The sequence below is a fragment of the Lissotriton vulgaris genome, chromosome 2_2 (assembly GCF_964263255.1).
Source record: "Lissotriton vulgaris chromosome 2_2, aLisVul1.2, whole genome shotgun sequence".
NCBI classification, from domain to species: domain Eukaryota; kingdom Metazoa; phylum Chordata; class Amphibia; order Caudata; family Salamandridae; genus Lissotriton; species Lissotriton vulgaris.
In genome coordinates, this window is record NC_141688.1 from 309,907,245 (window position 1) to 309,921,359 (window position 14,115).

A 14,115-nucleotide genomic window follows, 5' to 3' on the forward strand; every position below is an offset into this window, starting at 1 on the left:
GGGGTATACCTTGCCCCCTTTCAATAAATTCCCCCTTCGTTTTTCACCTCTTCTTCTCTCTCGATCCTACCGAGAGATAAGATGGCGGCCGCTCCGGACTGTTTAGAATGTTGACAGACACCGGAGAGCCAATCAGCTTTCTGCGCGCAAAGTTCCGTTTCGCGAAAAGTAAGCGGACCGGATCGCTGCCCGGAGCGCTGTTACAGATATATATCTTGTTTTGAACGTTAATTTCTCAAAAACTACTGGAGCACATATATTGAGACCTAGCAAAGGCACATCGGGCTAACAGTCCCTACAATTTTGCCAAGTTTCGTGCAAATCCATTCAGCCGTTCGAGCTAAAAGTGAGTCCAACCGCCCTATGGAAAAATGAATGGGAAAAACGCGTTTTGGGACCCCCCTTTTTTCTCGGCCCCCCCTTGACGAAACCCCACCAAATTTTCAGGGGCTGCTCAGAAACAAAATGTGCCATTTTCCTGAAAATTTCAGCCGATTCCGTCCACAAACGCCAAAGTTATTAGACATAGAATTTTCAAAAATCCCATAGGGAAAAAATCCTAACTATATATACCTACTGGCGAACGCCAGTAGGTAATATATATATATATGTATATATATATATATATATATATTAACATATAAGTCACTCCTATGGCAGGCCTTGACAATTCTGAAGGCAGAGTGCTTGGTTTTGTGTGAGAGGGTGCCCTAGCATGAGCTGAGCCCATCTGCAGCTTTCGGAAATATCTCCTTATAGCTGTTCTATGATATAGCCATACCATATACTCTTAAGTGCATTATAATCCTAGCGGTTAAAGCTAACTTTGGTTTGTTTTTATCAAAACATGTTGTTTTTGGTATCAAACACTTTGGAACATTACCCCCTGCCAGTTCTGGCGGCGGGGGTAGAATGCCACCCTTCTAGAGGGAGAAGACATGTGCACACTGGTATACCTGATTAAAGTTTAAAAGAGCCTCAGCATCACAAAATGGATGCTGCTTCCACAGACACGAGTCTGACCTCCTGCTGCTGGACAAAACTCCGGCAGGGGAGGCCTGGACAATAGGTTTCCTGTCCAGGGAGGTGCCAGCACCTCCCCAGACTGGCTTTACTGTATTGGAGCAGGGTGGGTTGCATTCAGTGAATGCTTTTCAAACACTGCCTGGGGCACACAAGGTGCACCATGCATTCAAACCGGTTGCTGGGGTGCTTAGCCCCAGCTCTGGCGCGAAACTGGACAAAGGGGAATGGGTGTAACCACCTCCTTCCCAGGTCCTCCCATAGGTGGGACCCTAGAGTTAGTCCATCCCCTAAACATGGTATAGGTATAGGAACCCAGTCCCCAGAACTTTAGATACCCTGGACTAAACTCTGAAGAAGAAATCTTGGACCTTCGACATTTCATTTTAACTGAAAGACTGAAGAATCTCCCTTGAGGTCAAGGAGTGACCTCCCTGTTGAAACAGGCACCAAAGAAGCATCTTGCTGCTCTGCATTTTCGAGGCTCCTGCCGGATCCCGAAGAATCTGCGACACAGGACACAGACTTCCAGACATCTCTGAAGCTGACACGAGTTCCCAGCTGAGCTGAGAACTGTAACTGATACGAGAGACTTGGGACCGGACCTCCTGGACATCCTGTGAGTTTGCAGCTGCACCTACTTCCCGAAGTTTCCAGAAGTTGTGCATTGGGCATTCAAAGCCCCTGCCCGAGCACCTTTTGCAACGAAGCTCAGAGGCCTACACTCCACGAATGTACCGTGGGCTCGCTCTTTGGATTTCCGGTCCTTCCTTCTCCGTGATCTCTAGTCTGTTGGCTAGTGGGTCTCCACGAAGGACAATCCTTTGTTTCTTGAGCTTTCCTGGTTGCTCCAGACGTGCCCTGACTCGCCTCCAAAGGGTGAGCCCCTCGGGCCTTGCTGGTCTGCATCGAAGCCAATCTTGTCATCTTGCGTGGGTTGCTGTTGCCGAGGCTTTTGGGTCCAATCCAGATTCTGACGCTGCAGCACTTGACATCCTTCGTGGGACAGCTAAAATCCAGCTCCTGGTTGTTGTCGACGCCTCCTGGTCCTCGTGGCTGAAGAGGCAAGCTTCACCTCTTCCACCTTAAAGCACCTGACATCGGCTGGCATCTTCCCGTCGCCCTCCTGGTCACTGGCTAGGGACCCAGACTCTGTCCCCTCTACTTTCAGTTTCTTCAGATCTCAAATCCACCCTTGGATCCACCCAGACACTTTTCCTCTGATCGCCTGCAGCACTTCTTCGCAGCTCTCCATTGGAATCGACGACGAAACCCGACACCAAAAGACACCTGTGCACCTGGCTTCCCTGGGTGAGGTAACAAGAGTCCCCCTGTGCTCCCGTGCATCTTGACTGTCGAAGTGTCTAAGTCTAAAAGGGTCCCATTGCAGTTCAGCTCTAAGTGTCCTTAATCTTTAAAATTGTAACTTGTTTGTTTCCGATAGAAAGTCAATGGTGGTTCGGGCTGTGTTTAGACACTGCACGCGTCCCCCGTGGGTCTCCTGCGTCCCTACCTTGGGTAATTCCTGGTTGCCCCAGTGGTTCTACAGGCTCTAGGCCTGACTTCTATCCCTCACGTGGTTCTTATACCACTATTTTCGTATATGGTTTGTGAGGCCCCTAGGGCAAAAAGTATACTGTGCTATTTACTGTGTGCTATTTAAAGTTCTTGTATTGTACTTTTACTTTTAGCCTCATAAAGAGACTAGAGGGGTTGTCTTCAGAATAAATACATATATATTTGATATATACCTTGTGTTAGACGGGACCTGGAGGGTCGGCCGAGGACAAGGGGAGAGGCTTCCGGGGAGAGCCGTCTCCTAGCGATCGTACAGACAAGTAACTTCCCCCCCACAGATGGACACCACACAAAGATAAGGTTTAACGCTCTTTATAAGCAGTACTGAAGTAAAGTAGGACGGTACAAGGAGATCAGGACACGAGGGTCCTCTCGATTCTAGTCTCTAGGAGGGAAAGGGGGTAACGGGACAGTCTTGTTACCAATCTGGTAGTTGAGATGGAATGATGGGTAGCTCACAATCCTCGAGCTCGGCGTTCTAGAAGGTCGGGCCGCGGCAGCGCCAGCAGGTCCCGAGAAGGTCGAAGGTAGCAACAGGCCGCGGCAGCGCCAGCAGGTCCCGACGAAGATGGTGGTTGCAAGGGGCCGCGGCAGCGCCAGCAGGTCCCGACGAGAACGTAGGTTGCAAAGGGCCGCGGCGGCGCCAGCAGGTCCCGACGAGGATGAAGGTTGCAGAAGGCCGCGGCAGCACCAGCAGGCAGGACGACAGTTCACAAGGCAGGGCTGCGGCAGCGCCAGCAGTCCGTCAAGGATGAGTTCTTCACAGTGTCTCTCGACTCCAGGATACAACTGCCTTCCTGCTCTGGAGCTGCCCCAGTTATAGGTCTGGCGCCCTTTGATATCCGGACCCTCGCACTTGGAGGTCGGGAGGTCCGGGATGAGGGAGTCCAGACACCCAGCAGGGGGGTGGAGCCAGCGCCCGGGGAGGCTGGGGGCGATCAGCACCTGGCGGGGGAGAGCCATCGACACTCCTCTCTCCCATTGACCTGCCAAGTGGTCCGTTCACCTCCTGGGTGGATGGTGGTGCCGGGATGTCGGGGCCTGGCCAGGCCCAGGGTTAGGGTCGAGCTGAGGCCACGCGGCCTCGTGGTGCAGTGTCCAAGATGGCGGCTGGGCCCGGGCAATGGTGCTGACGGTGGCCCGGGCCAGTGATACAGAGATGTTCGGGGGCAGGCGTCCCATAGGGGACGGGTTGTGGGTTGCTTCTGTGGGTAGCACCTGGAGAGCCGGTGTGCGGGCTCCGTAATGCGGGGAGGGAGCGAGCCCTGCCTGGGGCCTGTCCAACATGCGTCCCCCCCAGCTGAAGGCGGGGAGAGTCACCCATCCTCTTGGGGACTCTCCTCGTCGAGGCGGAAAAAGCGTGACAGGCCATCCGCGTTGGTGTGGTCTTGGCCCGGGCGATGCTCCACAGTGAAGTCCATCCCCTGCAGGGAGATGGACCATCGCAACAGTTTTAGATTCTCCCCCCGCATCTGCATTAACCATTGCAGGGGGCGATGATCTGTTTGTACCCGAAAGTGGGTACCGAAGAGGTAGGGCCGGAGCTTCTTGAGGGCCCACACTACTGCAAAGGCCTCCCGCTCGATGGTACTCCAGCGCTGTTCTCAGGCCAGCAGGCGTCGGCTGATGAAGGCCACTGGTTGGTCGACTCCCTCGGGGTTCAGTTGGGAGAGGACGGCCCCAATGCCATGGTCTGAGGCATCAGTCTGGACGATGAACTCACGGCTGTAGTCGGGGGCCTGGAGCACAGGGGCGGTGCACATGGCGGCCTTCAGCTTCTCGAAGGCCGCTTGACAGTCTGGGGTCCAGTTGACTGTTTTTTGGTGTTTCTTGGATGTGAGTTCCGTGAGGGGCCCCACAATGCTGCCATAGTCCTTCACAAACCGCCGGTAGTATCCGGTGAGCCCCAAGAAGGCCCGTACCTCGGTTTGTGTGACGGGTGGCTGCCAGGACTGGATGGCAGCGATCTTGAGTTGGAGCGGGGCCACTAGACCGCTCCCCACTTGGTGTCCGAGGTAGGTCACGGACCCTTGGCCGATTTGGCATTTGCTGGCCTTGATGGTGAGGCCGGCTCGTTAAAGGGCCTGCAGGACTTCTCAGAGGTGATTTAGAAAAGGGGGTGGTGATGAACAGAGTGTCTGAGTTAAACAGACCACTCTTACCCAGTCCAAAGATCAGGGCTTGATCCATCACCGTTATTTATCTCACTGCCCCATCCCAGCTCAGAACCTGGCTATATGCAAATCAGTCTGTCCCTGGCCCAGTGCATCATGGGAACAGGGCAGACTAAACTACCAAGCCAATTCTTCACCAGAAAGGAGACAAGCTACCGGGGACCGGTTTCTGGCATTTCAGCCTTCTTCGGCCCGGCTTGCTTGAATCCTGATGGAGCAGTGAGAAAGGGACTCATGTCTGAGTATACCCTGCCACACCTATAGTGGCCAAAAACGATTTAGAAAAGGGGGTGGTGATGAACAGAGTGTCTGAGTTAAACAGACCACTCTTACCCAGTCCAAAGATCAGGGCTTGATCCATCACCGTTATTTATCTCACTGCCCCATCCCAGCTCAGAACCTGGCTATATGCAAATCAGTCTGTCCCTGGCCCAGTGCATCATGGGAACAGGGCAGACTAAACTACCAAGCCAATTCTTCACCAGAAAGGAGACAAGCTACCGGGGACCGGTTTCTGGCATTTCAGCCTTCTTCGGCCCGGCTTGCTTGAATCCTGATGGAGCAGTGAGAAAGGGACTCATGTCTGAGTATACCCTGCCACACCTATAGTGGCCAAAAACGATTTAGAAAAGGGGGTGGTGATGAACAGAGTGTCTGAGTTAAACAGACCACTCTTACCCAGTCCAAAGATCAGGGCTTGATCCATCACCGTTATTTATCTCACTGCCCCATCCCAGCTCAGAACCTGGCTATATGCAAATCAGTCTGTCCCTGGCCCAGTGCATCATGGAAACAGGGCAGACTAAACTACCAAGCCAATTCTTCACCAGAAAGGAGACAAGCTACCGGGGACCGGTTTCTGGCATTTCAGCCTTCTTCGGCCCGGCTTGCTTGAATCCTGATGGAGCAGTGAGAAAGGGACTCATGTCTGAGTATACCCTGCCACACCTATAGTGGCCAAAAACGATTTAGAAAAGGGGGTGGTGATGAACAGAGTGTCTCAGAGGTGGCAGAGGTGGTCTGACCAGTGGCGGCTGTATACCGCGATATCGTCCAGGTAGGCGGCGCTGAATTCTTCGAGGCCCGCCAATACCTGGTTCACAAGTCTTTGAAAAGTGGCTGGAGCGTTTTTCATACCGAATTGCATCACTGTGAACTTTTAGTGCCCATCCGGGGTGGAGAAAGCGGATCGTTCTTGGGCCCTGGGGGTGAGACCGATCTGCCAGTAGCCCGCTGTCAGGTCGAAGATGCTTAGGTAGCGGGCAGCCCCCATGCGGTCAACCAGTTCATCCGCTCGGGGGATGGGATGAGCGTCGGTTCGGGTGACAGCGTTCAAACCCCGATAGTCGACGCAGAACCGGAGCTCGGGGTGGTGCCCGGGGCAGCCGCTTTGGGGACCAGTACGACTGGGCTGGCCCAGGGGCTGTCCGAGGGCTCGATGACTCCGAGGGTGAGCATTTTGGTGACCTCTTCTTGGATGCAGGCACGCACCCGGTCTGGTACTCGGTATGCCCGGTGTCGAATAGGAGGGCTGTCCCCGGTGTCCACGTCGTGAAGGCACCAGGGGGTGACCCCGGGGGTGAGGGAAAACAGGTTTGCAAATTGCAGCAGGAGGGTCCGACAGTCTTGGTGCTGCTCCGGGGTCAGGGCCTCGGAGAGTCGGACCCCGTCCACTGAACCATCTTTCTCACAGGTTCTCAGTAGGTCAGGGAGGGGCTCGGAGTCTTCTTCCGCCCCACTGTCTGTAGCCATCAGGAGGCTGAGCTCCGAGCGCACGAAGTGTGGTTTGAGTCTGTTGGCGTGGAGGACCCGGGGGGGGTTTCGGGGGGACTCCATGTCGAAGAGATAGGTGACAGGGCCCTTGCGTTCGACCACCTTAAAGGGTCCTGTCCATTTGCCTTGCAAGGCACATGGCTCGGTGGGGGACATCACCCATACCTGCTGACCAGGCTTGAACTCGATGGAGGAGGCATGTTGATCGTACCATTTCTTCATGTCCTCCTGACTGGCCTCAAGATTGGCTTTAGCGATCTCCCTGAATCGCCTGGTCTGATTGCGGAGGGTCAGGAGGTACTTGTAGACGTCTGGAGGGGTTTTCAGGGGCGCCATTTCCCATTCTTCTTTAACTAGGCTGTGGGGCCCTCGGACAGGGTGTCCGTACAGGAGTTCGAAGGGGCTGAAACCGAGGGACTTCTGGGGGACTTCTCGGTAGGCGAAGAGGAGGCACGGGAGTAGCACGTCCCACTGGCGGCGTAGGGGTTCCTCCAGCCCCATGATCATCCCTTTGAGAGTGCGATTGAAGCGCTCGACCAGTCCGTTTCCTTGCGGGTGATAGGGGGTTGTGAATCGGTAGGTGACTCCGCACTGCTGCCAGAGGGATTTCATATATTTGGAAATAAAGTTCGTGCCCCGGTCGCTGACGACCTCCCGGGGTAAGCCCACTCGCGAGAAGATTCCCATCAAGGCTCGGCCTACCACTGGTGCTGTCACAGTTCGAAGGGGAATGGCCTCGGGATAGCGGGTGGCGTGGTCCACCAGGACCAGGATGAATCGGTGCCCTTGTGCTGTTCGTGGGTCTAGGGGCCCCACAATGTCTATTCCCACCCTTTCGAACGGGGTGGTGACGACGGGGAATGGTTGCAGGGGTGCCTTAAGTTTTCGGCCGCTCTTTCCGCTGGCCTGGCAGGTGGGGCAGGCCCGGCAGTGGTTGGAGACGTCATTTCTCATCTTTGGCCAGTAAAAGTGGGTTACCAGGCGGTTGTAGGTTTTGTCCTGCCCCAGGTGCCCAGCCAGGGGGACATCATGTGCCAAGTTCAAAAGGAAGTCTCTGAAGCGGAGGGGCACCACCAGCACCCGACTGGCCCCTAACTCCGCGATTCTTTGCTCGCTGTATAGTAGGTCATTGTCCCAATAGATCCAGTGGGTCCCTGCGGTGTCTCCCGCGCTCTGGGCGAGGGCTTGCTGTCGGAGTCCCTCGAGGGAGGGACAGGTCTTTTGCTCCTGCCGGAATTGTTCTTGGGTGGGCCCCCCCTCTTGACGCCACTGAGCCAGGTCTGGAAGGTCCTGGGGCTGAGCGGCCTCTTCTTGGGTTTGTTCTGGGGGGTCAGGATGGACGGTGTCTTCCTCTGGAGTGATCGGGGGAGGAGGTGCTGGCCATTCGGGTTCTTCGGGTCTGGGGATGGCACGGGCGGCCATGGACCGGGTTGTTACGCACGCCCAGTCCGGGAGGCCCAACATCCCCAGGTGTTCTCTTCTTTCAACGGCCGCCCACGGGGAACACTCAAGATCGTTTCCCAGGAGGCAGTCCACGGGGGCATCATCGCGGACAGTCACTTTTAGCATGCCGGACACTCCTCCCCATTCGAAGGGGACACAGGCCATCCGACACAGGCTCTCAGAATTGTCGGCCGATCGGACGGGGCAAAGAACGTTTGGCAGGATTTGTTCTGGGGTCACCAGGTGACAGCGGACGGCCGTCACACTGGCCCCTGTGTCACGCAGGGCTTCGGCCTTGCGCCCATTTATGTTCACCCACTGGCTGTATTTTCTGGTGTTGGCGGGTAGGGGGACCCGCGGGATCATGTCTTTTCCCCCTAGGCAAGCTAGGACCATGGCGGCAGGTTCCCACTCGGGCTGCTCCTGCTCGTATTCTTCATGCTCTTCGGAGATCTGCTCTTCTCCTAGGGCGGCGGCCGCGACCTGGCGGGGCCCGGGAGTCTGGTTCTTGGGGCAATTCGGGTCGCTGGCATAGTGGCCGACTCGCTGGCACCGGTGGCAAGTAACGTTGGCTCGGAACCCTGGGCGCATCGGGGGGTTTCCCCGACCAGCCGGGGGTGGTGTGTTGTTGGCGGGAGTGGCCGGGACGGCATCTCTGCCCCGGCCCTGGCCTCCTCCTCCTCCTCGGGGACGATGGTGACCTTGGTTGGTTCGATTCTGCTCGTTTGGCCCACTCCGGGCCACTCGGGTGCTCTCCCATCGGTCAGCCTCAGCGGCGAGCTGCCGCGGGTCAGTCAATTTACTGTCGAGGAGGTGCTGCCTGAGCTTGACAAAGCAGTTGTTGGAGAGGTGCTCCCACACAATGAGGTTGAAGAGTTGCTCGTATGTGGTCACGCGGCTACCCTTGATCCATCCCTCGAAGGCTCGGCTGAAATAGTTCACATATTCTACCCAAGTCGTACCCGGGATCCGGGTGCAGTCGCGGAACCTCTGGCGGTACATCTCGGGCGTGAGCCCATATCGAGTGAGGAGGGCGGCCTTCATGTGGTCATAGGACGTCATCTGATGGTCCGGGAGCTGTAGCAGGGCATCGCGGCCTTCAATGACAAACCTCCCCCATAGACCAGCTCCCCAGTCACTTTGATCGATCCGGTGGGAGGTCATGGCGATCTCATAGGCCTTGAACCACTGTTGTATGTCGTCGTTCCGATAGTATTCTCGAACGACATCTTTGGGGATGTGGACTTTTTGTTCCGTAGCGCCTGGGGTGCGCGGTCGCTCGAGCACCCCTAGTTCTTTGTTCTGTTTTCGCATTTCGATTTCTGCTAGTTGGCGCTCGTGTTCGTATGCCAGCTTTTTCTCTTCGAGTTCTCTTTGTCTTTGCTTTTCTTCCCGCTCTTCTCGGAGCCGTAAGTGTTCCAAGTTCATCTTTTGTTCCGCTAGTTTCAGCTCTCCGTCCAACTTGAGCCGTGCCAACTCTAATTCGTGGAGTCTGCTTTTTTCTCGTTCCTGGATCTCTTCCCAGGAGAGACCCGCTCTCCTTTCTTCGGTCGGAGTGGTGTTTGTCTCTGGTGCTTCGACGTTTTGGTCCCGGGGTCTGACGGCACCCGTTTCTGCTCAAGATTCTAGGGCGTGTTTGAAGTCTTCGTTCGTGCTCAGACCGGTGGTAGCAATGCCTAGTTCTATGCAAAATTGTTTTAGCTCTCGATGGCTGTAATCTTCCAGTTTTTCCATCTGGAATTTCTCTGTGGATCCGCTCTCTTTGGTTGACATTGTGGTTTAGTCGTGGGGTGAGTTACTCTCTGTACGAATACGCGTTGGTTCGGATCGCGCCGCTGGCCACCAATGTTAGACGGGACCTGGAGGGTCGGCCGAGGACAAGGGGAGAGGCTTCCGGGGAGAGCCGTCTCCTAGCAATCGTACAGACAAGTAACTTCCCCCCCACAGATGGACACCACACAAAGATAAGGTTTAACGCTCTTTATAAGCAGTACTGAAGTAAAGTAGGACGGTACAAGGAGATCAGGACACGAGGGTCCTCTCAATTCTAGTCTCTAGGAGGGAAAGGGGGTAGCGGGACAGTCTTGTTACCAATCTGGTAGTTGAGATGGAATGATGGGTAGCTCACAATCCTCGAGCTCGGCGTTCTAGAAGGTCGGGCCGCGGCAGCGCCAGAAGGTCCCGAGAAGGTCGAAGGTAGCAACGGGCCGCGGCAGCGCCAGCAGGTCCCGACGAAGATGGTGGTTGCAAGGGGCCGCGGCAGCGCCAGCAGGTCCCGACGAGAGCGTAGGTTGCAAAGGGCCGCGGCGGCGCCAGCAGGTCCCGACGAGGATGAAGGTTGCAGAAGGCCGCGGCAGCGCCAGCAGGCAGGACGACAGTTCACAAGGCAGGGCTGCGGCAGCGCCAGCAGTCCGTCAAGGATGAGTTCTTCACAGTGTCTCTCGACTCCAGGATACAACTGCCTTCCTGCTCTGGAGCTGCCCCAGTTATAGGTCTGGCGCCCTTTGATGTCCGGACCCTCGCACTTGGAGGTCGGGAGGTCCGGGATGAGGGAGTCCAGACACCCAGCAGGGGGGTGGAGCCAGCGCCCGGGGAGACTGGGGGCGATCGGCACCTGGCGGCGGAGAGCCATCGACACTCCTCTCTCCCATTGACCTGCCAATTGGTCCGTTCACCTCCTGGGTGGATGGTGGTGCCGGGATATCGGGGCCTGGCCAGGCCCAGGGTTAGGGTCGAGCTGAGGCCACGCGACCTCGTGGTGCACTGTCCAAGATGGCGGCTGGGCCCGGGCAATGGTGCTGACGGTGGCCCGGGCCAGTGATACAGAGATGTTCGGGGGCAGGCGTCCCATAGGGGACGGGTTGCGGGTTGCTTCTGTGGGTAGCACCTGGAGAGCCGCTGTCCAGGCTCCGTCATGCGGGGAGGGAGCGAGCCCTGCCTGGGGCCTGTCCAACACCTTGTGTGGTGAACTTTCATTGGGTCATTCATGAGATTATATGTGGGAAAACAAGCTGATTTACATTCCTTTGAAGACTTAGCCTTAACCCCTTCGCTGCGGCGGCAATTCCGCCGCAGCGCTAGGGAGGGGGGAGCCGCTCCGTCACGAGCCGCGGTTGCGCTGTGCTCATGACGGAGCGGTTCCGTCATGGCCCCGCCCGCTCAATAGAACGCGCCGCGCAGGCGCGGCGGCAGGGCCATGACGGAACCGCTCCATCATGAGCACAGCGCAACCGCGGCTCATGACGGAGCGGCTCCGTCATGAGCATGGAATCGGTTAAGGCTGCTCTACACAGCTACCACTAGGATAGCTTTCTATAAGGTTGACCTTAAACCTATCATCAATAAGGGTCGTTTGGACTGGTGCAAGGTGCCCACTAGAATAGTGGACAGCATATGCCAGGCCAACTTCTCACATGTTTCTCAAGAGGATACTACAGCTCTCCAATCAGTGCTAACGGGTCATCGCTTGCTTGCCGCTCATTTCATCTGCTGTGCTCTGCATCTCATGTGGTCACTTCCTCTATAGCCTTAGATCCCTATAGAGTGCTGCTGTTCATAGTCTTTCATTGTCTTACCATTTCAAGATGGCCTGCTTTTTGGTTGTAAATGTGGCAGCCATGCTGGACCTTTAAAACCAACAATTGACTATTGACAATACCCTGCATGATGGACGCCCACTGCTTCATTTCATTATTGCAGGCGTCTGCCCACCATGTTTAGATGGCAGTAAGGTTTCTTTCTTTTTTTAACTTGTATTTTGTTAATTTATCTTGCATATGTTGTTGAGTTTTGTGTGTTTTATTACAGTTGTGTCAGAGGGTAAATGAATGGATGCTTGAGTGGAAAGATGAGTGACGGAGTGTCTGTATGATGGGCGAGCACCTAAACCCATCAATGACTCAAACGGCACTTTCAGTCATAAGCCAGACATATTGACATTGCCAATGCTTGCTCTGATTCTAGTATTTCATGTCTACGGGTTTGTGGGACATTTTAGAGGGTTTGTTTACACATTGGTTCAATATTTTTCTTTTAGGAATTAAAACCTTAGTTATTTTGACATAGATTCTGCACCTATTGCATATGTCTTTCAGTTGTTGTAAATAGGTTTTTTGACCTACTTTTAACTGTGGGAAGTTTACAGACTCAAGCTCCCCCTCCTTCAAGCTCAATGTGTTGCCCAATACTTTGGCTTGGGCAGGAGGCCTCTGCTTATTGTTATTCCCCATTGTCATGTTATCCATAGTCACTCCCTGTTCGTGGTCAGTGCAGACCCGCCTCCCATATAGGGACCGCATCTCCTTCCGCACCCCTGCGTTTGGCTTGAGGCCACCATGCTCACGGTTAGCCTGTATCCTATCCTCGACTGCTCACCTGTTGGCCTGTAGTCCCCTTCACTCCATCTCCTTGGGCAGGATATACCCCCTTTGAAGTTAGTCTGTGCCACCCCCTGTCCCTGGTGGAGCGTAACTCCCCTGCTCCATGGATTGATGGACGCCCTTCCGCCGTCCACTCTTGACTGTACACCCCAGTTATGTAGTAGTCTCCACCCAGCATTGCTCCTGAGTCCCCATGTTCATGGGGGAGCCTGAAGCCTTACCTGCTCCCATGGTAGACTGAACCACCCTCTCCATCCCACTCCTCTACTGGTACACAGACGGCTCCATCTTGCGTCCCTTGTGAGCCTCCTAGTTCCATGGGTGGAATGAGCGAACAAGGGTACCCCGATATGCGACCCTGGGGTGATCAAATATTTTAGGAAAGACAGTGGTGCAAGTGGTGGCCACAAAGTGTCCGGAGCAAAAAGTGTGAACCCCAAAAGGGGCACTAGGAATCTCAATTAAACTAGATCATTAATCATGCTGAGAGCACAGAAGTAGGGGAACATATTTCGTGTGCAATGGATAGTTTATCTTACACAAGTAAAAACTTAGTACTCTAAGTAATATTCAGGTGCTCACAAAAGTGAAAAGTGGGCGCGATGTGACAAGGTGATAGTGGTTTAAAAGACATAACATTGCATTGAAAACAAGACAAATTTACCTCCGTGTAAATGTAAACAATGGAAGGAGTTCCTGTTGTGAGGGTTGATGACGTTTCGATCTTATAAACTTAAGGTCATCTTCAGGACATATAGTGAGCAGTCTGAGATCTTATTTGGCAAAGGGAGTGGACCCCGGCAGGGTCACGGGCGCGGTCTCTTCCGTGGTTCCTGGGAGACTCTTGAGTGGGACGGCTGTAGCCATAAAATGAGCCTTTGAGAATTCGGTGGTCTTGGACTACCTCCGGCCGGCTAGGTGTGGCCTGAGGGACTAATGGAACTGTTATGGTACAGGGGTGTAGTACACTAATGTGGAAAACCGTAATTAGTCAATGTGTTATCTCGTTGTTGCCAAGGAGCTAATTGCACTGACGAAGTTGGAATATACCACTGATGTGGTGGGCCGTAAAAGGTCAGTCGGTTGATTTGGTGTAGCGTAATAAAGACAAATTAAGCATTGTCTGAATTTGTATCCGAGCGCAGGTCGCGAATCAAGCACCTTCCTGGCAGCGGCTCAGCAATCGACTGGACTGGAGCGGCTCCAAATCAAACGACTGACCTTTTGTAAAATAAACTGTCTATTTTACACTAAATATGTTCCCCTACTCCTTTGCTCCCAGCACGATTAATGATCTAGTTTAATTGAGATTCCTAGTGCCTCTTTTGGGGTTCACACTTTTTGCTCTGGACCCTTTGTGGCCACCACTTGAACCACTGTCTTTCCTAAAGTATTGTTCCATGGGTGGGCTGTAGACCCCGCTGTTTCAATGTTGGACTGTTCTTGCGTCAGCGCTCTTGCATTACTTTGTAGGCCCACCTGCTTCGGTTGCACTGACCTTTGGTTTTCTCTTCCAGGTTGACGCATGACATCAGTCTCGAGGAGTTTGAGGATGAAGACTTCTCAGAGATCACAGAGATCACAGATGAGTGCAGCTTGGGCCTGACCTGCAAGGAGAGTCTCGCCTGCCGGGTAAGCAATGGGGCAGTCGTTGAACTCACTGGGGGCCATTATTGGGATAAAGAGGGTGTGCGGCTTGAGTCTGACCCTCAAGGAGAGTCTCGCCTGCCGGGTAAGGAGATAGG

At 54.5% G+C, this 14,115-nt stretch overlaps 1 protein-coding gene across 3 annotated transcripts in view; it reads left to right on the forward strand.

Moving 5' to 3' along the window:
* Nucleotides 1-14,115, forward strand: part of MAPK8IP1 (mitogen-activated protein kinase 8 interacting protein 1) — a 396,070-nt gene that overhangs the window by 154,971 nt on the left and 226,984 nt on the right. For all 3 annotated transcript variants that reach the window (XM_086959641.1, XM_086959645.1, XM_086959642.1), the window contains exon 2: nucleotides 13,888-14,002. In XM_086959641.1, coding sequence (XP_086815767.1) covers nucleotides 13,888-14,002 — 115 coding nt within the window. The remainder of the gene's footprint in view (nucleotides 1-13,887; nucleotides 14,003-14,115) is intronic.